At 44.8% G+C, this 25,505-nt stretch overlaps 1 protein-coding gene and 1 long non-coding RNA gene across 4 annotated transcripts in view; one reads left to right on the forward strand and one right to left on the reverse strand.

Moving 5' to 3' along the window:
- Positions 1-135: 135 nt before the first annotated feature.
- Positions 136-19,631, reverse strand: LOC119861026. Of its 2 annotated transcripts, none has more exons than XR_005294746.2 (4): positions 19,561-19,631; positions 2,653-2,715; positions 1,217-1,349; positions 136-307 (listed from the first exon to the last, which is right to left on the reverse strand). It is a non-coding gene; the product is annotated as an uncharacterized LOC119861026 (long non-coding RNA). The 2 variants fall into 2 exon arrangements; XR_005294747.2 differs by lacking the exon at positions 19,561-19,631 and adding an exon at positions 17,908-18,188.
- The window catches only part of ERICH6 (glutamate rich 6), a 40,070-nt gene continuing 32,901 nt past the window's right edge, over positions 18,337-25,505 (forward strand). The window contains exons 1-5 of one of the 2 annotated variants that reach the window (XM_038415371.2): positions 18,337-18,447; positions 20,797-20,851; positions 21,636-21,715; positions 22,699-22,759; positions 23,583-23,710. In XM_038415371.2, coding sequence (XP_038271299.1) covers positions 18,369-18,447; positions 20,797-20,851; positions 21,636-21,715; positions 22,699-22,759; positions 23,583-23,710 — 403 coding nt within the window. In that variant the 5' untranslated portion in view covers positions 18,337-18,368. The remainder of the gene's footprint in view (positions 18,448-20,796; positions 20,852-21,635; positions 21,716-22,698; positions 22,760-23,582; positions 23,711-25,505) is intronic. The other variant, XM_038415373.2, reaches the window with a different exon arrangement.

The raw sequence follows: 25,505 nt of genomic DNA on the forward strand, positions 1-25,505 counted from the left end.
ATTGATAGAGGTGCCCACATATTAAAGTTTAATTGTGTGAATTTATGGTGGCAGCTGTTGTTTTCAAAGTTGTTTTACTCTCTGTACATGTAAATTTTCTCTTGTGCTATTGTGAATTGAGACCACATTCTCACTCTTAAGTGTAATTTACATCAACTTTTAATCTAAATCAAATCAGAGGAAAGGATACCACATTATGGCATGATTCTGTAAGCTCTCCACATGCAGAACTTCCATAGACATCAGTGAGAATTCCACATGTAGAAGGTTTGCAGGATTGGGACGACAGTTTTATTATCCAGTTAGGCTATATAGAGGAAAAAACAGAAAATAAGCAGATTTAGGTCTTTACACATGCTGCTTCTTCCTCCAGAAAGGGTCTGAGATCTAGCACATCACCTTCTTAGAGAATAGTAGAAAGCTGACTTCCCTTTAACAGAGTAGCAGTGTCTGTGACCATATGGGACAATATACTATGTGCTCCAAAATGGAAGAAGAATCTGATATTCCAGGCAAAATGTTTCCTTCCTTTCTGTGATCTAGTTCATATGGGGAGGGGGGCTCCTGTACAACTTCTTGAGAATGCAAGATAGTACTCCCAAATAATCCACCAGAACCAATAGTAGGAAATGAATTAGTTTGTTTTGTAGTTGAGGGTTTGTGAGATCATGCAAAGAACTCCCTGGAACTATTATCTAATGACACACTATAGTTCAGGATCCTATTAGTGGATCTCACACTAGCATAACTCCAATGACTTCAACTCATGACTCCAATAACTCCATAACTGCAGTGACTTCATCGAACTGATTTACACTGCTGACACAAGATCAGACTTAGGCTCTGGGTCTTCAGAAGGTAATGCCTAGGCTCTGCATAGGACCAGTTAACCAAGAATTCTCAAAAGCAATTCACATCCCAATAGCCTAGCAATGCTTACAATGAAAAATGGCATGTTTTCCAAATTTTGTTGCAGAAGGCCCTTAGTTTAAGCATGACAAAATCACAATAATAATTTAAACAGAACTAAAATGTAAAGTGAAAACGAAGTCCTGGTTTGTAACAGTATTCATGAATCCAGATTAGATTTCCCTAACACTGTTTGTAAATCACACTGCACAATTCATGGTAGATGATTTAATACCTCTGCTGGAGAAATGAAGGTTCACTGGAATTAAGTATATTTTATTAAGACTTGGTATACAGATTTACTCACATAGTTAAGACTTGAGACATCATTTAGTTCTTGTTAAATTAGTTGTAGGGGAGGTCCTTTCACTCTGGATTTTACGGTGCCTGGTTTTGGTGTTTTGCTGTATCTATTGCTTTGAATACAGAATACATAACCCCTGTTGCCAAGAAGTTAGAAGTGTAATCCATTTAGACAATAAACTCAGATAGTTGATACTTGATCCAAAAATCAGATTAACTTCTTAAGGAAGCAAACCTGAAACATACTCTTGGAGACCGTTTTACCAGTGTGACTCTCTGATGACTATAGCTCAGGATTACAAAAAGAACACATTAGCCATGCAGTAGTGCATCAACGAAAAAGAAAGTAGCACAGGTGCAAGATCATGTCCTGTTCTGGAGTATATTGGATAACCCCACGGAAGCCAAGTGAACTTTTTATTAAAGTGACCAATAAGAAGAGAAGCTATGTAGTATGGAATTGGAAACAAGTTCTAGAACTACATCTTCGGACATCTCTGATCAAACTACTTGTCTGTCCAGCATTTTGACAACTGACAGAGAAATATTTTACAGACCAACAAAACTGATCATACTTGCTTTTCCACTATGGCATATTCTTAAAGAGTTAGTTAATTCCAGCAGCAGAAGATAATACTGGTAACAGAGTATCTATCTGCTTATGAAGCTTTTTTTTTTTTTTTAGTTTAACCCTTATCCTGCTGGCAACTCCCCCTGAAATGGAATTATTTCCATTTTAAAGACAAAATGAGTTGAAGACTTGTAGGGATTGGCTTCCCACTACAAACGTGTAGAAACTAAAGCAGTAAACAAGGAGCCAGAATTCTATGGTCCATTCTTGGCTGTGCCATGGTTATGCTGTGTGCACATAGGCAAGTCATTTAGCCTCCCTGTGCCTCAGTTTCCCCATCTTTAAATAGGAATAATGCTTGTGTCTTTTTGTTATGGGGCTTAAGTAGTGTTTGTAAAGCAATTGATAATCATATGAAAGGTGCTGCCTAAAAACAAATAATGGCTAACTTTTATAAATTGATATTTAAACCAGGGGTAGCTAACCTGAGCCTGAGAAGGGGCAGCGCCTCCCACCCACCAGCAGCCCCGCCAGTCAGCGCCTCCCCTTCTCTCCCCGCACCTTCCAATCAGCTATTTCGTGGCATGCGGGAGACTCTGGGGGTGGGGAAGGAGAAGGCAGGCTCAAACAAGGGGGTAGAAAGGGGTGGAGTGGGGGCAAGGCCTGTAGCAGAGCCAGGGGTTGAGCAGTGAGCACCCCCCAGCACATTGGAAAGTTGGCACCTATAGCTCCAGCCTCAGAGTCGGTGCCTATACAAGGAGCCGTATATTAACTTCTGAAGAGCCACCCCTGATTTAAACAGTCTTAAATTACTAAGAAACTTACATTTCAAAACCATATAATTTTAAAAGTAGTTTTCATTCACTTACTTGCCAAGTTCTGAATTCAGGTTCTTTGGTATCTCCTGTCAGAGCTGATCCTATCGCAGTCACCTAAAACAATAGATAAAGAGATGTCAGACTTCGGTAATCAGTCAGATCCACACTGTCGTGAATTCATCTCTTAGAGCAGGGGTGGGCAAACCTTTTGGCCTAAGGGCCACATTGGGGTGCGAAACTGTATGGAGGGCCGGGTAGGGAAGGCTGTGGTTCCCCAAACAGCCTGGCCCCTGCCCCATCTGACCCCTCCAACTTCCTGCCCCTTAACTGTCCCCCTCAGAACCCTCGACCCATCCAACCCTCCCTGCTCCTTGTCCCCTGACTGCCCCCCCCCAGAACCTCTGCCCTATCCAACCACCCCCTGGTCCCCATCCCCTGACCGTCCCCCCCCGCCACCGAACCTCCACCCTATCCAACTGCCCCATGTCCCCTGACTGCTCCCTGGGACTCCCTGCCCCATATGCAACTCCCTGGCCCCCTTACCATGCCGCTCAGAGCAGCATATTTGGCCACCACACCGCCCAGCCAGAACCAGACGTGCTGCCGCTCTGCCCTGCATGAGCATACGGCCCTGCCGCCCAGAGCACTGTCCTCACAGCGGCTTGGCTGTAGGGGAACAGCAGGGGAGGAGCCAGAGGCTAGCCTCCCGGGCAAGGAGCTCAGGGGCCGGGCAGGATGGTCCCGTGGGCTGTAGTTTGCCCACCTCTGTCTTAGAGGGTGAATAATAATTAAATTCATGTAAAACTTTTCATATGGTGTTTTTATTTGTAACAAGTCAACGTATATGTGTCTAATGTTTAGCATGTATATGGGCTTGTCTTCCCTTCATTGTTAGCTTGAGCTATAAATCAAGTTTTATAGCAACCCATTTCCCATCCACACACACATTCTAGTTCAAGAGATTTAAGATCCAGCTTGCTGGCCTGTGGAAGAGGGGAGATTGAAGCTCAAGTGCTGCTGACACTAGATAGTAATGCAATGGGAATGGAACAGCTGCTAACCTCGTCACTCTGTGTAGGCCAAGTGTTGTTTTGCAGTACAATCACTCACTCCAGCGAGGCTGGTTCAAGTGAAGTCGAGCTAATTGACGACTGTTGCAGTGAAGCTCATCATACTGTACAAACCTCTTATCCTCAACTCTTCTATGTGTTGTATTCTGTTAGTGAGGAGTTCATTAAGAGGTTTTTTTTAAAGCATTGCAGCTGGTCTTCTAAGTGTATTTTCAGCTTGGTTGGTGGCCATTTTTACCATATCCAGGAGACTCTGATTATTTTGTGAGGAAATGCATGTTCCATTTATATTGAAGCTGAACATGGAACTTGGCATCATTAGCAGACAGCATATTGATAATACAGTAGTGAATTTAGGACATTGCAGTGATTCAATAATTATTATCAAATTGATCAAAATTATGACCCCAAAGCCATGAAGGAATTCTAATGAGGCTCAATAAAAAGTAATTACTGGTAATTGTTACTACTTCACTACTGTAACCAGTGCTTCCAAGGAAGGAGCTCTAAATGAGCAGTGGTTTTCTAGGCTGTGATTCTCTAGGGGAAAATCTCTTGCAGGTTTGATTCTATTTTACCTTTGAGGTTGCCTTAATGCCAATAAGGTATCAAAGTAAACTCTGCATTAGTGACTTTATTTATGGAACTTTGGGCTACCTAATGGGGTAAGTGTTACTTTTGCATGTACACATCAGAAATGTACCTCCCTTCTGCTAGCACAAACTCCCCTTGTAATCCATAATTCCCCCCTATAAATGTGTGCCATTTCCAAATTGCTAACACAACTGCCATGCCCCCACTGATTTTCCTCATATTCCTCCTTACTACCTCATCCCTCCCTCCCAATCAGGTCTCCCCTACCCTATATCACAGTTTCTTCATCTTGAATCAATAAAATAGCCTTAATCCCAATTATAATTACTAATGTGTATCCCAGAACCTGTAATTTCTACATCTATCAAATTTACAACATACATAGATATCCATTCACATAAGTTTTCCTAAACATTACAGGAAAACCACTGGCAACTGCTGTTTATTATCTGACACCACACGTCGCTGTACAGAATACAGTAACATCTAACCACGTGGTCAGAGTTAAGACTGCATGTCTGTTTATGATGAGGGTGGGCTGTGGTTGCAAGGGAGGTGTGGTGGAGGTTTAGAAAGAGAACAAATGAATGGAGGGCAGATGGAGTTTTAAATGATGTAACTGCTTGGACATCATACCTAATGTAACAAGCAAAGAACTAACAACCTTAACTCTAAATAAGTACTATTTTGTGTATGGGTATTGATTTAAACTTAAACCACTTAGCACTCTCCAATTGAAGCAATATTTAGGGTATATCTACACTAGGAAATTAGATTGATTTTATAGAAGTCGATTTTTAGAAACTGATTTTAAACAGTCGATTGCATATGTCCACACTAAGCGCATTAAGTCAGCGAAGTGCGTCCTCATTACCGTGGCTAGCATTGATTTACAGAGCAGTGCACTGTGAGTAGCTAGCCCATAGTTCCCACAATCTCCACTGCCCATTGGAATTCTGGGTTAAGCTTCCAATGCCTGATGGGGCAAAAACATTGTCACGGGTGGTTTTGGGTACATGTCGTTAGGCCCCCCCCTCCCTCCCTCCGTGAAAGCAATGGCAGACAATCGTTTCATGCCTTTTTTCCTGGGTTACCCATGCAGACACCATACCATGGCAAGCATGGAGCCTGCTCAGCTCACCGTCACCCTATGTCTCCTGGGTGCTGCTGGCAGACGTGATACTGCACTGCTACACAGCAGGAGCTCCTTGCCTTCGTGGCAGATGGTGTAGTAGGACTGATAGCCATCGTACATCCCCTGACTGCTCCTGGCAGACCTCAGTGAGGTCGATCAGGGGCGCCTGGACAGACATGGCTATTCTCCTCTTAGAGCACCGAATGGGAGCCAGAGACTCCAAGTCATTCTCTTATTTAAGTTTCATCTCATGGAGATTCAGTCCTGCCTGGAATATCATGTGAGCTGGAGGCTTCTGCCTCAGGCTGCTCTCCCAGCCGGCAGCACCGCGCGGTCGCCCCTACCCCAGCCTACCCCTTGCTCCCATGGCTCATGAAACGTAGACAGTAGTAAAGAGCAGTTCAACTATAGGCTGAGCAAGTGCAAAATCGTGGTAGAATGTGTCTTTGGACGTTTAAAAGCTCTCTGGTGCTGTTTGCTGACTAGGTCAGACCTCAGTGCAACCAACATTCTCATTGTTATTGCTGCTTGATGTGTGTGTCATAATATCAGTGAGAATAAGGGGGAGACATTTATGGTGGGGTGGGAGGTTGAGACAAATCACCTGGCATCCGATTTGGAACAGCCAGACACCAGCAGCCAAGGTGATTAGAAGAGCACAAACCCGCCCCTTTTGTTGATTTTAATTCCCTGTAAGCTAACCACCCTCCCCCCTTCAAAATAAAGCAATTATTGTTTTGAAACAATGCATTCTTTCTTTATTAATTAAAAAAGAGAGATAACAGACAAGGTAGCCCGGGTGGGTGGGGGAAGTGGGAAAGAAGAGGCCACATTTCTTACTGTAGCCACGCTAAAAATCAAACTGTTTGAATGGCAGCCTTCTGTTGCTTGGGCCATCCTCTGGAGTGGAGTGGCTGGGTGCCTGGAGCTTCCTCCCACCCCCCGTGTTCTTGGGCATCTGGGTGAGGAGGCTATGGAACATGGGGAGGAGGGTAGGCAGTTATACAGTGAATGCAGCAGGGGGTCTGTGCTCTTGTTGGCTTTCCTGCAGCTCCAATAGATGCTTCATCATGTCCGTTTGCTTCCCCATTAGCCTCAGCATCGCATCCTGCTCCACTCTTCGTGCTCACTTAATTCTTTCCTGGCCTCTGCTACTGAATGCCTCCATGCATTAAGCTGTGCCTTATCAGTGCGGGAGGACTGCATGAGCTCAGAAAACATGTAATTGCAAGTGCATTTTTTTCACCTTCTAATCTGCAATAACCTCAGGGACAGAGATGATAGGGGGAGCATAAAAACATTCTACGCTCTATGATTCTGGGGGGACTGCATGGTCTCCTGTGCTGCTGAGTGGTGCTGAGCTCACCACACTGATGAAACAGGAAATGAAATTCAAAAGTTCCCAGGGCTTTTCCTATGTACCTGGCTAATGCATCGGAGTTCAAAGTGCTGTCCAGAGCAGTCACAATGGAGCACTCTGGGATAGCTCCTGGAGGTCAATACCGTTGATTTGCGTCCGCACTACCCCAAATTCAACCCAGCAAAGTCGATTTTAGCGCTACTCCCCTCGTCCGGGAGGAGTACAGAAGTCAATTTTAAGAGCCCTTTAGGTTGATGGAACACGGTTGGTTGTGTGAACGCAGTCATTTTTAATTTGACCTAATGCAGCTAAATTCAACTAAACTCCATAGTGTAGACCAGGCCTTAGATGTCACTTAGGGCCTGCCTACTTTGGGGACATTTTCTAAGTGGTTTAAAACTAGTTCTAGATACATTTGGATAAAAAAAGAAGAGAATACTAGACCTTCATTCCATCTAACTCTGCCTCTTTTCCCCTCCTTATTCATGTATGCCTATTTTATTACTATTACCCCCACCCTAACATGTCTGTGTAGTGTTGTCTTACAACTTGTCAAAGCTGCTAGACCAAACTTTGTAATTCTATTAGCAACCCTGTGAAGCATGTGGTATTTGGAAACATAGACAAGCTGTAGGCTATTTACAGTTTTGTGTTTTTTCATTGTCTCTTTCTTTATGAAAAATCAATAAAAAAAAATAAAAAACCCCACCTGATTCAACTACCCAGATCTCAAAGCTGGTTCAAATTGTTGTGTAGAGCTTTTTATACTGAATTGGCTTTGAGACCACTAGGTTCAGTAAAAAACGTGATGCTGCGTTAAACCGCCCCACCCCTAAAATGGGGTCTACATTAACAGATTTTCATAACCTCATGGGAATTGGATGTCCAAATCTCCTATTGAAATTAATGGGAATTGGGCATCCTAGGGGGCTTCAAAAAAAAAATCTCAGCATATGCCCTTAACTGGTTTTTAAATTGGTTTAGCTGAGCTAATTGCAGGTCAGGCCCTCAAGGGAAGACTGAATTTCTTTGTTTTGGTTACTTAGAGTCCAACCATTAAATGGTGCTGGATTGTGGGGGACAAGGGGTTGAGATTTGTTTTAAGGTTTTTTGGCCTCTCAGAACAAAATCCTTTTTTATTTAGTAGGCACCCCTTCCCCTGCCCCATATTTCTAGTTGTTATTTTTGTTACAATAGTTTCAAGAGCCTTTAGCCAGGATCAAGGCCCCCCACTGTACTAAGTGCAGCAAACAAAGTGCAGAACCTGCCTCAAGCCACTTACATAAGCAGAAAGAAATAGGGATCCAATTTATCTCTGACAGTGCACCAACATCGCCTGTATGGTCTGTGAAGCTGTGCATAGGCCTGAAACTAGCTTTTAGGGATATTAATTGTTTTTGCTCTATTTACAAAAGTGGGTTTTATGGACCCAAATTACTGGACAAGTTCTTTGATCATTATACTTAAACATACTTATTTTAATTAAGTTAAGAATTTTTTTTAGTTTTGATGATCTGGATTGTATGAATTTTCTTCACTTGTCTTCTATCATGGCTCTGGGGGAAGGCTTTATGCAGAATTACTTTTCACAGCACTTCAGTCTCCAGGTGCCTCCCATCAAATCATACTCACTGCCAACTCTGTACTCACAACCCAAATTCAGGCCTCACATGAGGGGAAGGAAAGCGGGAGGGGAAATGACTGAGAAATGCCTGCTTACACCAACCCTTCTAGAATATGACAAGTGAGTCCTTAGCAAGTCATTTATCTGATTTGATAAGCAGTGTGATTTTAAAACAGGAAAATGTGGATACACTTACATAATCTGACAACACTGCTCATGCTCTTAACACTGTTCCGAATTTTTCACGATACAAATAGGAGAGATTGAATAGCAACTGTGCACTGCCACTAATGATTCCAAAGCAGCTGCTGCCGTCAGCCATTTCCCCCTCTTTGAATGTATTATTTTACTCCTGTGTGCCTGTTCTTGGGTAGTCTCTTTGTAGTAGCTTAAGCATCATTGCCCAGGTACAAACACCAATTTCCTAAATCGCCCAGGGTTGTTTCAAGCCCCCTCTAAAGGGTGAGACAGGTACCAAGAATAGCTACTCAACATTCCAGAAGCTACCTCATTCACAGTCACACAGAATGTCCTAGCAAGTGGTCCTTCTGGATTGCACCTGTCCTTCTTAGTCAATTCCCAGAATGGTGTTTCTACATCTCTGTGGGGACACTTACACTGAGGTGCCAATGGACATACATTACCTTTTGATCATATCATGGAAGTTGCTCCTTTAACAACAACTGAGTGCAACCTACTGCTTGGGCAAGGAATTTTGCAACTTTCTCAGCAATGATGCATGTGGATTGGAATTTAAACTATCTGAGCAGATGAGGAAAACAGCCAGGCCTACAGATGGGTTCCAAACACTTTCCTCAGTGCAAGTTGTGAACCCAGGGTTATTAAAGTGTCTGTTCTTGAAACGGTTCTCCCTTACTAATATTTGGTTTCCTACTTGTGATTTTTCGGAAGTAAAATCTGTTATAAGATAGATTATGAACTGCCCATATTCTCTGAGATATACATATTCAGACAAACATATTCTCTGGGATGCTGTAGGAGACTGAACGCTTCATTCCTCAGTGTTTATTTGGAAAAGCCTGGGGTGGTGGTCAGGGCCAGATTAAGGCAATCCAGAAGGGTCTTTCACACCATGAAATGCTCCCATGACTCCACCCCAACTTGAAATGCCCACAACCTCCCAGAAAGGCAGAGATAGCATGATGGGGCCTCCTCTCTCCCTTGGAGAAATGGGGTAACAGGAGAGCAGCTTCCAAATATCCCAGCAGCTATTGTGCAAGTATCTGCCTGGGTAGGCTGTCCTGCTGCACAAAGTCCTAAGCTGGGGTGCTGTTGGTGGGACCTCCTGCTGCAGTGGGTCATGGAGTTAACATCCTAAAGGATGGCCCTGTTCATATCTCTCCGTGCTGTTATTTCATGCTATCTAGAACCATGCATCAGTTACATTTGGGTCACCTTTTCAAGCTTTTTTTCCACAACCCATGCAGGCTAGAGGGCTTACTCATTTTTCAAAATGAAAGCTAAGATTCTCATGTGATCATCTGATTCCTGGAGTTGGCGCCCTACACATGGGCCTATAGTTCTGATGTCTTATTCTGACCCTGGTAGTGATGGGGAATTACCGGCAGCTTCACTGGACAAAGGGTTGGTGGTCGTCAGATACATAGTGGCACTGTACTGAGGGTTCGTAAGCAACAGTGGGAGCCAGAGAAAGTGCGGAAATTGAAGAGCAGGAGAAAGTGTGGCGAACTGGAGCAAGTGGAGGCAGCAGGTTGCCATGGCCAAGCTTATGAGAAAGCAGCAGGCAGGAAATGAGCAGGGGATTGAGAAGTGTGCTGGCCAAGAGAAAGTACAGCTGACCAAGGGAAGAGAGTAGTTTGCAGAAGAGGAGCTGACTGGGGTGGAGTTGCACCCCCTCTGCTGTTATGAGAGTAACGGAAGGGGTACTGGAGCACTGCAAACTCACGGGGACAACAGGTCATTAAATCTAGCCTTCTGATATTCCCTGTAAGGAATTCACCAACAAACTCTACTACTTGTGTCCAGCCAACTCAGACACATACTTGCTGCGTTAACTTTGACATCACTTGGTTAGCTTGCCATACTAATAAAGGTAATGAGGTAACCCCAAAATAGCACAGTTCCATTGACTGGAGGTAATTGAAGTTGCTCCCTTATGGCAATGAGCTAATGTAGAGGAATACTGTGTGCCGGTGTTTAAATTCTCAATCATTTGTCAGCTAGGGCTGTACAATCATTTTCCAGCAGAAACTAAATGCTTTTAAATGAAAACTGATTGCATATGGTGCACAGATATAATTAAAGTGTTTGGCATTTAATAAAGCTTTCTACAGAGCAAGTGGAGTGATCACACATGGATTTCAAGGGAAAGCTCTGCCCCAGTAATGTTGTGTAATCAATTTCTAGGCCAGGCTTGACTGTGATGGAGAAATGTTAATGAGATATATCCTGGATGTTTTTTGCAGTGGCAGCAACAGCCCTTGGTGAATCATACAATATCAGGGTTGGAAGAGACCTCAGAAGGTCATCTAGTCCAATCCTCTGCTCAAAGCAGGACCAATCCCCAATTAAATCATCCCAGCCGGAGCTTTGTCAAGCCTGACCTTAAAAACTTCTAAGGAAGGAGATTCCACCACCTCCCTAGGTAACACATTCCAGTGTTTCACCACCCTCCTAGTGAAAAAGTTTTTCCCAATATCCAACCTAAACCTCCCCCACTGCAACTTGAGATCATTATGCCTCATTCTGTCATTTGCTACCACTGAGAACAGTCTAGATCCATCCTCTTTGGAACCCCCTTTCAGGTAGTTGAAAGCAGCTATCAAATCCCCCCTCATTCTTCTCTTCTGCAGACTAAACAATCCCAGTTCCCTCAGGCTCTCCTCATAAGTCATGTGTTCCAGTCCCCTAATCATTTTTGTTGCCCTCCGCTGGACGTTTTCCAATTTTTGCACATCCTTCTTGTAATGTGGGGCCCAAAACTGGACACAGTACTCCAGATGAGGCCTCACCAATGTCGAATAGAGGGGAACAATCACATCCCTCGATCGGCTGGCAATGCCCCTACTTATACATCCCAAAATGCCATTGGCCTTCTTGGCAAGAAGGGCACACTATTGACTCATATCCAGCTTCTCATCCACTATAACCCCTAGGTCCTTTTCTGCAGAACTGCTGCCTCGCCATTCAGTCCCTAGTCTGTAGCGGTGCATGAGATTCTTCCGTCCTAAGTGCAGGACTCTGCCCTTGTCCTGTTGAACCTCATCAGATTTCTTTTGGCCCAATCCTCTAATTTGTCTAGGTCCCCCTGTATCCTATCCCTACCCTCCAGCATATCTACCTCTCCTCCCAGTTTAGTGTCATCTGCAAACTTGCTGAGGGTGCAATCCACACCATCCTCCAGATCACTTATGAAGATATTGAACAAAACTGACCCGAGGACCGACCCTTGGGGCACTCCACTTGATACTGGCTGCCAATTAGACATGGAGCCATTGATCACTACCCATTGAGCCCGACAATTTAGCCAGCATTCTATCCACCTTATCGTCCATTCATCCAGCCCATACTTCTTTAACTTGCTGGCAAGCATACTGTGGGAGACCGTGTCAAAAGCTTTGCTAAAGTCAAGGAACAACACGTCCACTGCTTTCCCCTCATCCACAGAGCCAGTTATCCCGTCATAGAAGGCAATTAGATTAGTCAGGCATGACATGCCCTTGGTGAATCCATGCTGACTGTTCCTGATCACTTTCCTCTCCTCTAAATGCTTCAGAATTGATTCCTTGAGGACCTGCTCCATGATTTTTCCAGGGACAGAGGTGAGGCTGACTGGCCTGTAGTTTCCAGGATCTTCCTTCTTCCCTTTTTTAAAGATGGGCACTACATTAGCCTTTTTCAAGTCGTCCGGAACCTCCCCCCCGATCGCCATGAGTTTTCAAAGATAATGGCCAATGGCTCTGTAATCACATCTGCCAACTCCTTTAGCACTCTCGGATGCAGAGCATCCAGCCCCATGGACTTGTGCTCGTCTAGCTTTTCTAAATAGTCCCGAACCACTTCTTTCTTCACAGAGGGCTGGTCACCTCCTCCCCATGCTGTGCTGCCCAGTGCAGCAGTCTAGGAGCTAACCTTGTTCGTGAAGACAGAGGCAAAAAAAAGCATTGAGTACATTAACTTTTTCCATGTCCTCCATCATCCAATTGCATTTTTAAAACTGCTCACCTCTGAACCTTTGATGTGGCTAGTTATCTGGCTGCCTGTGCAAGAAAGACACACACAGCCAATGCATATTTGCCATGTGAAAAAATGAACAAAAATAAGCCATCTTTCAGATCAATGAACCGTGGGGACTGAAACTAGGGGTGCTGTCACACCCCCGGGCTTGAAGTGGTTTCCAATATATACAGTTTGGTCCAATGGCTCTCAGCTTCCCCACTATAAAAATTGTTCCAGCAGCCATGCAAGTGAACTGGGGTAGGATGACAGCAACTCAATCAGATTGGGATCAGTGACGTACCCAGAAACCACAAAACGTGAAAAAAACCACATTGTCATTGAGTCTCCAATCAGGGCAGGGTGTCAGAATGAGTATCTTCTGCCATGTAAGAATTGTAGTACTTGTGGCACCTTAGAAACTAACAAATTTATTAGAGCATAAGCTTTCGTTGGCTACAGCTCACTTCATCGGATGCATAGAATGGAACATATAGTAAGAAGATTATATATATATGTACACACACACACACACACACGCTGAGTTGTGTGGAGGCCCATGAAATTTGCACATAAAACATTTCATAGGATAGGTCTACACTAGAAACTTGCCAATATGATAGTGTCAGTTAACGAGGTGTTGCGGGGATAGAAGGTTGAGGTGTTTTGGTTTTTTTTTTTTTTTAAACATTTTATAAAGCTTTTGGTGATAGTGCAGATGGAGTTATACCAGCAAAAAAAGGTGCTTTTGCCACTATCACTTATTTTGTTTAGGGAACTGGTATAAGCTATACAATAAAAAAGTACATTTCGGCTGGTAGAAACTATCTATATTAGCAAAAAGAAAAGGAGTACTTGTGGCACCTTAGAGACTAAAATTTATTAGAGCATAAGCTTTCGTGAGCTACAGCTCACTTCATCGGATGCATCCGATGAAGTGAGCTGTAGCTCACGAAAGCTTATGCTCTAATAAATTTGTTAGTCTCTAAGGTGCCACAAGTACTCCTTTTCTTTTTGCGAATACAGACTAACACGGCTGCTACTCTGAAACCTATCTATATTAGCTACACCAACAAATCTTTTCCAGGATAGAGTAAGCCTTAGTCTCAATAAACTGCAGAGAAACTATTGGAGATGCATTCTAATGGTACTTGCTATCTTTGCCATAGTACATCATAATACCTCCACCATTTTTCAGGGTTCCAAGACAATGCAGCCTAGTGCATACAAACAGTTTAGGACATAATAAACACATTACCATTGTGATCCACCCATACTACATAGATTGGCAAGAGAGTTCTGAGGTATAACATCTCCAAAGGATCCATTATTGTTTAGTAGGGGGAAGAGGTTACTTCTTTAAAATGACTTAATATAGATTTACATTTTAAACCTCAAAAGGACACCAACCAGACAAACAAAATATCATCTTCCTAATCCAAAAATATGCTAAATTAAAAAAAAGTTAAAGGTGATCCTGCTAGGATAATTTAAATAAACATTGATATCCATTGTGTGATAAACTCAGACAAATGGCTGGGGGGGAGGGGTTTAGAAAACTCTCCCAGGTGGTTAAAAGGCCCCCCCTCCCTATCAAACTGGGGAGGGGTGATTACAGGTCAATCAGGTTCAGCTGAGAGGGAGTTACCCGAGGTCAATTAGGATCATCTGATTCCAGCTAAGGGCTGCCCGAGACCTTTTTAAACACTCCCCTAGGGGCAACAGGAAAGAAGTCAAGTTACCAGTAGATGAGTGGCAAGATAGGAAGCTGTATTCCCTTCCATAAGGGAGAAAAACAAGCCCAAAACACTGGCTGAGAGAAGGGCGGACTGCCCCTGTGCAGCCAAACGGGACTGTTTTTCCCCAAACCCATCTCACCAAGGCTAAAAACAGCGCAGGCTGGTGAGACTGAGAAGGTGCCTTGCCACAATAGCTAATGTCCATATTTAACCAGATAAGAGACTTAGCTATATGTTAAAAAAGAGGGGTTGGAATAAAAAGATAAGATAAATGAGAAACATGTTATATGTAACATGCATGAATATTCCTAATAATACTGAAGAGTCCACCATATGACTGTTATCCATCAGTCTGGAAGAAGACTGTTAGGTAATCACACGCACCAACACTCAGAGGCAGTGCCACAGATAATCTGTTTGGTGTCTAAGTGCCCCCTGTACATACAGAGGACTAAGCAAGCAAAATGTACTTAGATACAATAAATGTAATTTACTTCTTTCCAATCTATTCTTTAATATATAAGATTTGTGAGTGTGTGTAAATATAAGAGAGAGAGACAGAAATCTCAAGAGTTCAACTTCACACAGTCAGTCCCAGTTATAGTATGCTTAGCGTGGGATGTGATGGTGCACTCCATATGATGTTATGAAAATATGCTAATGAGTTTGAATATGATGTCACTGGAATATGCTTCATGCAAAAGGTCTCTTGTAAAGTATCATTACAAAGTTTAAAATCTACTGAGTGTGGTCATCCTGTTTTTATAAATGTATCATCCTTTTATCTGAAACTAGAAATATGAAATATAATTCTGAGCTCCTACTGTAACTATGCAAAGTGTGGGTGATTAATGGTGGCTTGGAATCTTGATGGCTCCCATTAACAAGGACAACTGGTTGTAAATGGCTCTGTTTACTTGTAAGTCTTCCTGTATACGTGTGTGCTGGCAAGTAGGTAATGAAGTCTTACAGTGACATGTGATGATGTCACCTGAACTAAAATCCATCTTTAACCTGGTGCTTTTCCATTTAGAAGGAGGGGTGGGAACCCAGAGAGGGACAAAGGATTCCCGCCTTGTGCAAAAGCTATATAAGGAGGTGGAACAGAACAAAGGGGACTCCAGTCATGACAAATCCCCTAGCTACCACCTGAGCTGGAACAAGGACTGTACCGGGGAAAGGATTGGGCCCAGCCTAGAAAGGAGTCTAGTCTGTCAAAGAAGCTTATTGGAACATCTGAGGGTGAGATTTCATCTGTAATCACTTTCTTACAGTATTAGGCGTAGACTTGCATGTTTTATTTTATTTTGCTCGGTAATTCGCTTTGTTCTGTCTGTCATTACTTGGAACCACTTAAATTCTACTCTTTGTATTTATTAAAATCACTTTTTACTTATTAACCCAGAGTAAGTATTAATAACTCGGGGGGTGGTCAAACAGCTGTGCATATCTCTCTATCAGTGTTATAGAGGGCGACCAATTTATGAGTTTACCCTGTATAAGCTTTATACAGGGTCAAATGGATTTATTTGGGGTTTGGATACCATTGGGAGCTGGGTATCTGGATACTGGAGCAGGAGCACTTCTTAAGCTGTTTTCAGTTAAGCCTGCAGCTTGTGGAGGATGTGGTTCAGACTTGGACCTGTGTTTGCAGCAGGCAAGCCTGTCTGGCTCAAACAAGGCAAGGTACTGAAGTTCCAAGCTGGCAGGGAAAACGGGCTCAGAGGTAGTCTAGGCACATCAGATGGCAGTCCCAAAGAGGTTTCTGTGATCCAACCCATCACATGAGTAGAAACAGAGAATGTTAGCCTTTCTATGAAAAGAGTTCTCATGTACTTATAGGGCCCTATCACCATAGTCTCTGTGGTCTCACAGTCTTTAATATTTATCCTCAAATACCCCTGTAAGGAAGGGAAATGTTATTAGCCCCATTTTACAGAAGAACTGAGGCACTTAAAGACACTGATTTTTAGAAGCATTTAGGCACTGCTCCAGTCTACACTGACAGACAGAGTGTATGTTTAGACCCCAGGACCAACAGATTCAATTTCATGTTACTGTGCTAAAAACAGGTATGTAATGGTTCAGGCTGAGGCTCTGAAACTTAGAGATGGGGCTTCAGAGCCCAAGCTCCAGCCTGACTCTCACCATTTACACAGCTATTTTTAGCATGTTAATGCAAAACTGAGTTTGTCGACCCAGGCTCTGAGACCTGCTATCATGGGTTGTGGAGATGTAGCCTTACATGCCTAAATACATTTAAAAATCTGGGTCTAAGTGACTTTCCCAGGGAGAAACAAAAAGTGTATAGCAGAGCGGGGAATTGAACTGGGGCCTCCCATAACCCTGGCTAGTGTTTTAAACATTGGAACATCTTTCCTCTAAGAGTTGTAACTACAGCTGATTGAAAACTTGTGAAAATGTTGCCTGTATTTTCCCCAATCTAAAAATTTCACAAGAACATTTGAGACAAGTTTCATTATTCAACCAGCTCTAGTTGTAAGACTGTAACGCATTCCCTTTGAGACTGTTTTCCGGCTCCCCTCAACCAGTATGGCATCTCCCTCTCTTCAAGAATTTGCCACCTACCTCGAGACTAACAAGTAGGCAGTCTCCGAGAAGGGAGTGCAAAAAGAACAGTGCAAACTACCTTGTTGTCCACACCCCAGGAAGCTTAACAGCATTACCCAACAACGCCAGCCAGAGCAGAGTTTTGTATTACAGCATTCACACATACAATTCCATCGACTTTTGTGGAGTTACACCAAGGATGAGTTTAGTCCCAGAGGTTTAACAAAACAGTCTGACAAAAGATTATTCAACATCTCCCCCTAGTCGCCACCTACAGCATGACATCCTATTGCAGACAGTTTTTTTGTTTGTTTTGTTTTTGTTTTGTTTTGTTTTTCCCACCAAATGCATCCGATGAAGTGAGCTGTAGCTCACGAAAGCTTATGCTCTAATAAATTTGTTAGTCTCTAAGGTGCCACAAGTCCTCCTTTTCTTATTGCAGACTAGAATTCCTGTAGTTTTTTATTTTCAAATTTGACAAACCAAAGCTATCAAGAAGCTGGGTTAGTGTAAACTGAAGTGAAATTATCTCTGCTCAATTTTACCTGCCACATTAGATTGAGTACAGATTACACTAGATTGCGTTGTACTGAACTGTTTTTAAATTCCCACCTGATCTCTTAAAACAACCACCCCCACCTGTATCTCAGGAGGCTAGAATACTGACTATTTAGATTCTTTTCATACCTTTGGAGATTTTCAGAATGAATATTGAAGTCATGGCTCCAGCTGCCAGAGAAAACCGTCAAGTAACTTTTCAAACAGCCCCCTCCCCTCCTCCAGAACACTAATCCATACCCCTCCCCAAAATGCTGGGCATACTGCAAAGACCACAAGCTTTAGAAATCCGGGCTCTGGTGGACACTTCGAAGCATTTACAAACGTCACATACCCTTGCCCAGCACCCCCGCGAAGGCGCCACTTCTAGGGGAAAGGCGCGGGTGGTAACCAGGTGCCAACAGTCCAGAGATCTCTTACAGAAGATGCAAAGGGCTCTTTAAAGGCCTAAAACCTACTTCATCACTGGTTCTTTTGGCGGGAACACCGGGGGGGGGCGGGTGCAGCTGGTTACCGCCAAGGGTTGCTGGGTCAGAGAACGGCCACCGCCTTCACAAATGCGAGATCACCTGGACCCCGCGCCCCGGGACAGCGAAGGAGGAGATGCAGCACCCGCCCCGCGACCAAACACCTCCACTGCCACAGCCCAGAATAAGCCAGACCCCCCCCCCCCCCGCACGCGGTGCACGTGCCTCCAGCCCAGGGGCCGTGCCCGACAGCCGGCCTGCGGGCGCGCGCGGCCCTGGAGGCGCCCGGCGGCTCTGCGGCGGGGCGGGGCGGGGCGTCGGCACCCCAGAGCGCAGGGAGCAGCCGGCCCCTTTAAATCTCGGGGCGGGGCGGGCTCTGAGCGCCCCGCCCCGCCGTCTCCCTAGCGATTAGAACGCGCCACCGCCGGCGTCATAAGGGGCCGCGGCGCACCATGGAGGGAGCGGGCAGCGCGGGTGGGTCCGCCGAGCCGGGGCCCGGAGAACCGCCAGCCGCGCGGGGAGCAGGGACGGGTACGTGGCCCGCGGGGTCACGGGGATGGCGCGGCCCAGCCCAGCGTGACGCTCCTCAGCGAGGACGGCCGGCGGGTTGTGTGTCCGGAGGTGGCCGTAGCGGAACTAGGGCGCTGTGCTCTGGGGTCACAGGCCACCGGGGGCTTCCCAGCTGACGCAGGTTTTTAAAAGGCCTTTAGCTACAGCCGCTCCTTGAGCTAACCTCCAGTAACCTCGGCGCTTGAGCACGCTCCTGCCGCAGCGAGGAGTCCCTTGTTGGGCAGGCAGAGGGGAGATCAGCCGTTCCCATTTTCTGGCTGCATCTCCGCTTTACCAGCATCATCCCACTTGTGAGACTGAGCCCGAGCCAGCGTCCCTTTGTTTACAGCCCTGTCTCATAAAGAGCCTGACTTATTCTTTCTGCTGCATCAGCTGGGTGAGATAGGTGGGGATGGAGCAGTGGGTGCCACCAGCACACTGCAGCCAGCCCATTATCTCCTCATTAACATTTCCAGTGGCCATAGAGGCAGTGACATTTACAAAAGACAGGTTTCAGAGGGGTAGCTGTGTTAGTCTGTATCAGCAAAAATTTACAGAGGAAACTCTCTGTGAGCCAGGCTACTCTGAGTCCTTGGGCTGGAAGAGCAATTTTCTAAAACTACCCTTTAGGACTTTCCCCGAAGATCCCTACTAGCAATCACAGCGGTGCCAGCAAAACCTCATGGTCACAAGCATCAAGGACTTTGAGTTTTTAAGAAAGCACCATGGATATTCAATCTTTATCCATTGCTAAGTCAGCCACAGAAACAAGTGCATATGGACAAGTTTTGGGGCCTGTTACAACATCAGCTGCCTCCTGAGCACCCTCTTGTGGTCAAGAGTGCCTGTCACACTCTCTCAATAACTTATAGAAAGATTTTTCTCTGTTCAATAACTAGCTTAGAGACTAGTTTTATTGGCATAAAAATAAACACAAAAAAATCTTATGCTGGACACAGTCCCTCCTACCTGAATATGGTCTCAAACCTCCTCTGGTATCTCAGCATCTTCCCTACATTAGCAGACCACACCCAACCCAACCTAGCTGAAGCAGCTCCCCTAGTTAGAAGATCTGTCCCTGCAGGTTCTCTATACCTTGCTCTGGCTTTCTGGCCCAAATTCTTCCCCTTAGTCCACAGTATCCTCCAGAAGCCTCCATCTCATTGCAGCCTCTATCAGGGAGGCCTCATTCCTCTAACTCTTTATAGAGACCAGTTCCTCTGTCACACCCAATCAAGTGACTGTTAATGAGGCATAGGTGAGCTGGAGCAGTTTCCTCTTAAAAGGGCAGTCCAGTCTGTGATAGGGTCTAAAGTGTGATAGATTAAGATAATGAAATACGAGAACTGCAGAAAGTACCAGAGTTGCCCTGCCACCTCCTTTTCAATGATCTCACAAAACAGAAAAACAAGATACGAGTCAATGGTTAGCAAGAGCCTCCTTAAGGACTTCTGGCACTCTGCACTCCTCTCCTTGTAGGAAAATGACAGTCTCAACCAACAAGCCAGTACTTCCCACAAGCCTTCCACCCAGCCAAGAAGAACCTGTACAGGTTATGACCCAAAGCAAACCCACATCATCTGAAACTCAAGAAGATAGCACTCAGCATTTGTCCCCTCAAGACATCACTCTGTCACCACAGAGGTAGACCTCTCGGTCCAGATCCAAGCTGTTACCTGCAAAGTAATTTGAAATTTCTTCATAGAGAAGAAAACCCTAACTCTGTAAGTGAGTGGGGCAGCTGAGATTAACAAGATTATCATCTATCCTGAACAGTCCTGCTGTGTGATACTGTTGATGCCCAGGGTGGAGAAAAATAAATTTTTTGCTTTTTGCACCACAATGGCAGAACCTGTCAAATCAATTTCTGTTCAGACATGGGGCACAAGACTTCTGCCCCTGATGCTCTAGCCATCGCCTCATTTGTTTTATCACGACATCATCTAGGGTGGGAGCTGGTTGGAAATTTCACTTGTGTTGAAATGTTCTGAGCAGCTCTAGAGTAAAGCATGGTGACTGAAGAGTGAATTGGGAGAAAGCACATGTTGGGGCCATGCCGTTGATAGCTTAAGCAAAAGAGTTATAAGAACCTGGCTTCTTGGCAAAACTTTATCCCTTCGAGTCCTTCACATGGAGTAGCCTTTCTCTCCCCCCCTCCCCTGCAGTGGGGACAATAAAAAGAATGGGAGATGCTGTATACACAGCCTTAATACCTTACCTTAAAATTCTTTACCTTTCCTCTGGTCCAGCTCACATACTGGGGGGTTATGCTTGCATGTTCGGATGCATATCTTGCAGTCCAACTAGTCTGTATATATTTGCATTCAACAGATGCCAAGGAAAATAGAAAAGAAACTTCATCTTCATCCTATGAGGGGCGAAGCAGGTAAGCAAATGGAAATATAACTTTGATTTGCTTTATTCTGGGCTGAATAGTGTTATGCAGTTGCCATATGTGATCTTAGAGCTAGCAATACAATATTCAGCACAATATTCTACTTGGGAATCTTCTTTGCTTTCACTGTCTTCCCTCATGGCTCATCCGCCCTTACTTATATCACCTTAAAACATTGGGTGTTTATGCGGCTCGCCAGTGGGTCATCTAGTCCATCATTCCTTGCATCATGGCAATATTGAGGTTTTTCCCCAAAACCATCCTTGATATGAAGATGTCTAGCATCTAATGTAGCCAAGATGATTTTGTAACCTAGGTTGCACCTACCAAATGGCCTGGATAACTTTCTTAGCATAGCACTTTACATCTGTTATGACTTGTTCTGTCCTCATTGATTGTCTTCTTATCTTTAGTTACTGTCTTCCTCCCTCCAGTTCCCCACTCCCAGATTGAATAAACATAGCTGTATCCATTTTTCCTAGGTTAGCCTTATTTTAGTCTTTGTGCTTATTCAGTCCTTGAACCTCTGCTGAGACGATCAGCAGAGGTGCCAGTGAAGGAGGAGGGACTGTATGAATATGTCTACTAGGGAACAAGACAGAGTACACTAATGTTCTTCCTAATGTGTCATTTTCTTTGTGCAAAGAGAGGGAAATTGAATTCCTTTAGTGATAAGGCCATTGATTATAAACAGTGGTCATTAGTGAGACAATAATGCTATGCAGAGATGTCTTTCCCCTGTAAGCTGAACCTACTGTCTTTTCAACTTGCTTAGCTCATCTGAAGACAGGAGTTCCACAGAGACGGAATCAGAGAGCAGCCTCCAGGATGGAGCCACGGAACAGCCAGGCCCAGGTACAACTATGATGTAATTCGATTCTTGCTAGAGACTGGGGTTGTAGTGCGTTGGGCATATAGAGGGAAGAGAAAAATCAGTGCACACAAAAAGGGAGGAGGCAGTGATCTGGAGCATGTAGGAAAAGGAAGTAAATACCTTGGGGCAAGAAGGAGAGGTGCACTGAGAAATGGGGTGCAGGGTCAGAGTAATATTTTCAATTTTAGATGCCTAAACTTTGACACCTAAATATATATTTACGCTCCTAAATATGTAGCCTGATTTTCCAGAGGTGCTGAGCACATACATTCTCTATTAACTTCATTTAGATACCTAGCTACAGATTTAGGTGCCTAGCTATAGACATAGGATGGACTGGGCCCCAGGCTCCGTGCTTTGCGCGGCACCACACTTTGGGGTGCGGGGTTCTGGGGGACTAGTGGGAGGCCTGGCGCCGGCAGCAGCAAGCAACCCAGCCCCAGCCCGCCCCGCCAGCTCCCAGTGTCGCTAAGGGGAGGGGGCAGAAGCCAGAAAGAGGCGGGGCGGGGGTTTGGGGGAAGGGGTGCAATAGGGACGGGGAGTGGGGGCAGGGAGCGGGGAGGGAAGAGGTGGCAGCTTGGAGGAAGGGGTGGAATGGGGGCAGAGCCTGGGCTGGAGGGGTGGGGTTTGTCCCGGGCCCCGCACCCCCCTATGAACGGCCCTGGCTATAGGCACCCAAATTTGAGCACTTTTGCCTCAGTAATCTGGAGTATAAAATCACTGCTCAGGTGGGGAAGGGAAGGAGATCACCCTTCTCCGAAGCCAGAAAAAGGAGTTTACTATCATTCTCATTTAAGACAGGGCATTTGCTCTGTTGGTTGTACTTAATTCAGTAAAAAACAAGTTTTGTTTTTAATTTACATTCATGTCAATACACAGTCTTCTATAGCAGGTCAGAATTATGCTTAATACTAGTTTACAGATACAATCTAGTGTAAATACTAGTGATTTTTGTATGCTACAGGTTCCAGAGTACTAGGAGGAATTAGAAGAGAAATTTCCACATCATTAGATACATTAAGCAGGTAAGGAAGGACTCCAACTCCCATTTGAACTCAGTGGAATTATTTGCATTGATTTCAACAGGAGTTAGATCAGGCTGTACCTGAACTATTACTTCAACATAAAACTTAATTTGTTTGTATTATTGTCTGAGCTGTGGCATGCTATAACCATTCCTGATATGGGGACTGTACAACCAGGATCAGTACAATTAACTGTCTTCTTTGCTTTGACTCTTCTCCAGATGTTGGTCCTTAGTTATATTATGATCATTTCATTGGAAAGAACCATGATCAGTCATGTAGATTTCTCTCACCCTAATTTCACAGCAAAATTGGTTATTCATCAGGAGTGGTACTACATATTAATTTTCCTAGTGACTATGATTCCATAGTTTTCCTTACTCACATATTTCATTGTGAAACTTCACCGTGGTGAAATTCTGTCCCTGATAACTTGTGTGCAACTTTTCTTGCCTTTAGTGAAAGTTCTGTACATGTATCACAGGGCAGAATTAGGACCTTATATGAGAAAGATTTTTTCTAATATTTAACTTGAGTTTTCCCTGCTACAGTATAAGCCTATTACTGTGTGTTCTGTTCTTGTTGATTATGGGGCTGTTAGAATATGGATACCTATCCAGTAGGAACTACATTAGGAGTACCCATTTATTTCATCTAAACCACTAAACAGCCAGCTAAGTGTAGCATTTTGTCTTTAACAACAGGGAATCTAAAATCCTTGGGAGATGGCAAGCCATCTGACTTAACCATAGCTATTAGTAAGGCACTGTGGGTAAAAAGCCTTTACCCTAAAGTCTGATCATATTGCCTTTCACCTGCTTAGATCGCCTCAAGACAAGAGTTCAGCAGGAAAGTCTGATGGGACCACAGAACCCAGATCCGAGACCAGCCTCCAGAAGAGTGCCACACAGCAACCAGCTCCCAACATAGGTATTGTAGAATCAAATAAAGGTAGGACTGGAAGGGACCTCAAGAAGTTAATGAGTCCAGCCCCCTGCGCTGAGGCAGGACCGAGTAAACTTAGACCATCCCTGATAGCATTAGCGGCGCGTGAGCCCTCGCTTTGGGGAGGCTAGCCACGCAGCCCTGCCCCTTCTGCCCAAGGCCCCACCCCTACCTCATGTCCGTGGGAGCCCTGAGTGCCTACCTCACCCTGTCTACCAGAGCCCTAAGTGCCCCCCCTCCCTGCAGCCAGAGGAGCCCTGGCCAAACTGCCCCCAGTGCCAGCCCACTGGCCTCCAGCTGGCTGCATAGCTGAGTTCCTGCCAGCTTGGGCACCCGCTTCAGGGGGAGGGCAGAGCATGGGCGGAGCCAGGGCTTGGCGTAGGGGAGGCTTAGCCTCCCTAGCCTATTATACCGACTGCCCATGCCTGACAGGTGCTTGTCCAAACGGTTTTTAAACACTTCCAATGATGGGCATTCCACAACTTCCCCAGAAGCCTATTCCAGAGCATAACTCCAACTATCAGGGTAAAGTTTTTCCTAATATCTACCCTAAATCTCCCTTGCTTCAGATTAAGACCATTACTACTTCTCCTGTCTTCAGTGGACATGGAGAACAATTGATCATAATCCTCTGTATTGCAACCCTTAACATATTTGAAGACTATTATCGGGTCTCCTGTCAGTCTTCTTTTCTCAAGACTAAACCTAACCAGTTTTTTAACCTTTCTACATAGGTCAACGTTTTCTAAACCTTTTATCATTTTGATTGCTCTCCTCTGGACTCTCCAATTTCTCCACAGCTTTCCTAAAGTGTGGTGCCCTTGAATTGAACACAGTGCTCCAGCTGAGGCCTCATGAGTGCCAAATAGAGTGGGACACTTGCCTCCTGTATCTTACATACTCCTGTTAATACACCCCAGAATGATATTTTTGCAGATGCATCACAGTGAAGACTCATACTCAATTTGTTATCCACTATAACCCCCAGATCCTTTTCAGAAGTACTGTCCGCTGTCCAGTTATTTCCCATTCTATAGCTGTGCATTTGATTCTTTTCCTCGTAAGTGTAGTACTTTGCACTTATCTTCATTGAATTTCATCTTGTTGATTTCAGACCAATTCTCTGATTTGTCACAGTCATTTTGAATTCTAATCCTATCCTCCGGAGTGCTTGCAGCTCCTCCTAGTTTGATGTCATCTACAGATTTTATAAGCATACTCCCCACTCGATTATCCAAGTCATTAATGAAAATATTGACTAGTACTAGACCCAGGACTGACCTGTGCACTCAGTTTGAAAGCGACACATTGATAACTACTCTTTGAGTACAGTGTTTCAACTAGTTGTGCACCTACCTTTTAGTATTTTCACCTAGGTTACATATCCCTAATTTTCTTATGAGAATGCCATGTAGGACTATGTCAAAAGCAGGCCTGCTGACAGCAATTCCGGGCCCCAGGGCAGAACAATTAGTGGGCCCCCATGCAAGCAAACGCCGCGCCTGCGCGGACGCGGTCCACCTGACACTTGGGTGGTGCTGCTCCTATGCTGACTGGTGCCCAGCAAGCTGCCAGCTGCGCTCTTCCAGCACAGCCAGAGCTTCCACATGCCTGCCCGGTATGGTTGCCAACTGTCTAATTGTGCAAACCCAAAGACCCTTGCCCCATCTCCTGCCCCACCCTTCCCTGAGACTATGCCCCTGTCCCACCCCTTCTCCGAGGTCCCCCCCCGTCGCTCGCTCTCCCACATCCTCACTCACTTTCACCAGGCTGGGGCAGGGGATTGTGGGTGGGAGGGGAT

Source organism: Dermochelys coriacea, chromosome 9 (assembly GCF_009764565.3).
Source record: "Dermochelys coriacea isolate rDerCor1 chromosome 9, rDerCor1.pri.v4, whole genome shotgun sequence".
In the NCBI taxonomy this organism is placed as follows: Eukaryota; Metazoa; Chordata; order Testudines; family Dermochelyidae; genus Dermochelys; species Dermochelys coriacea.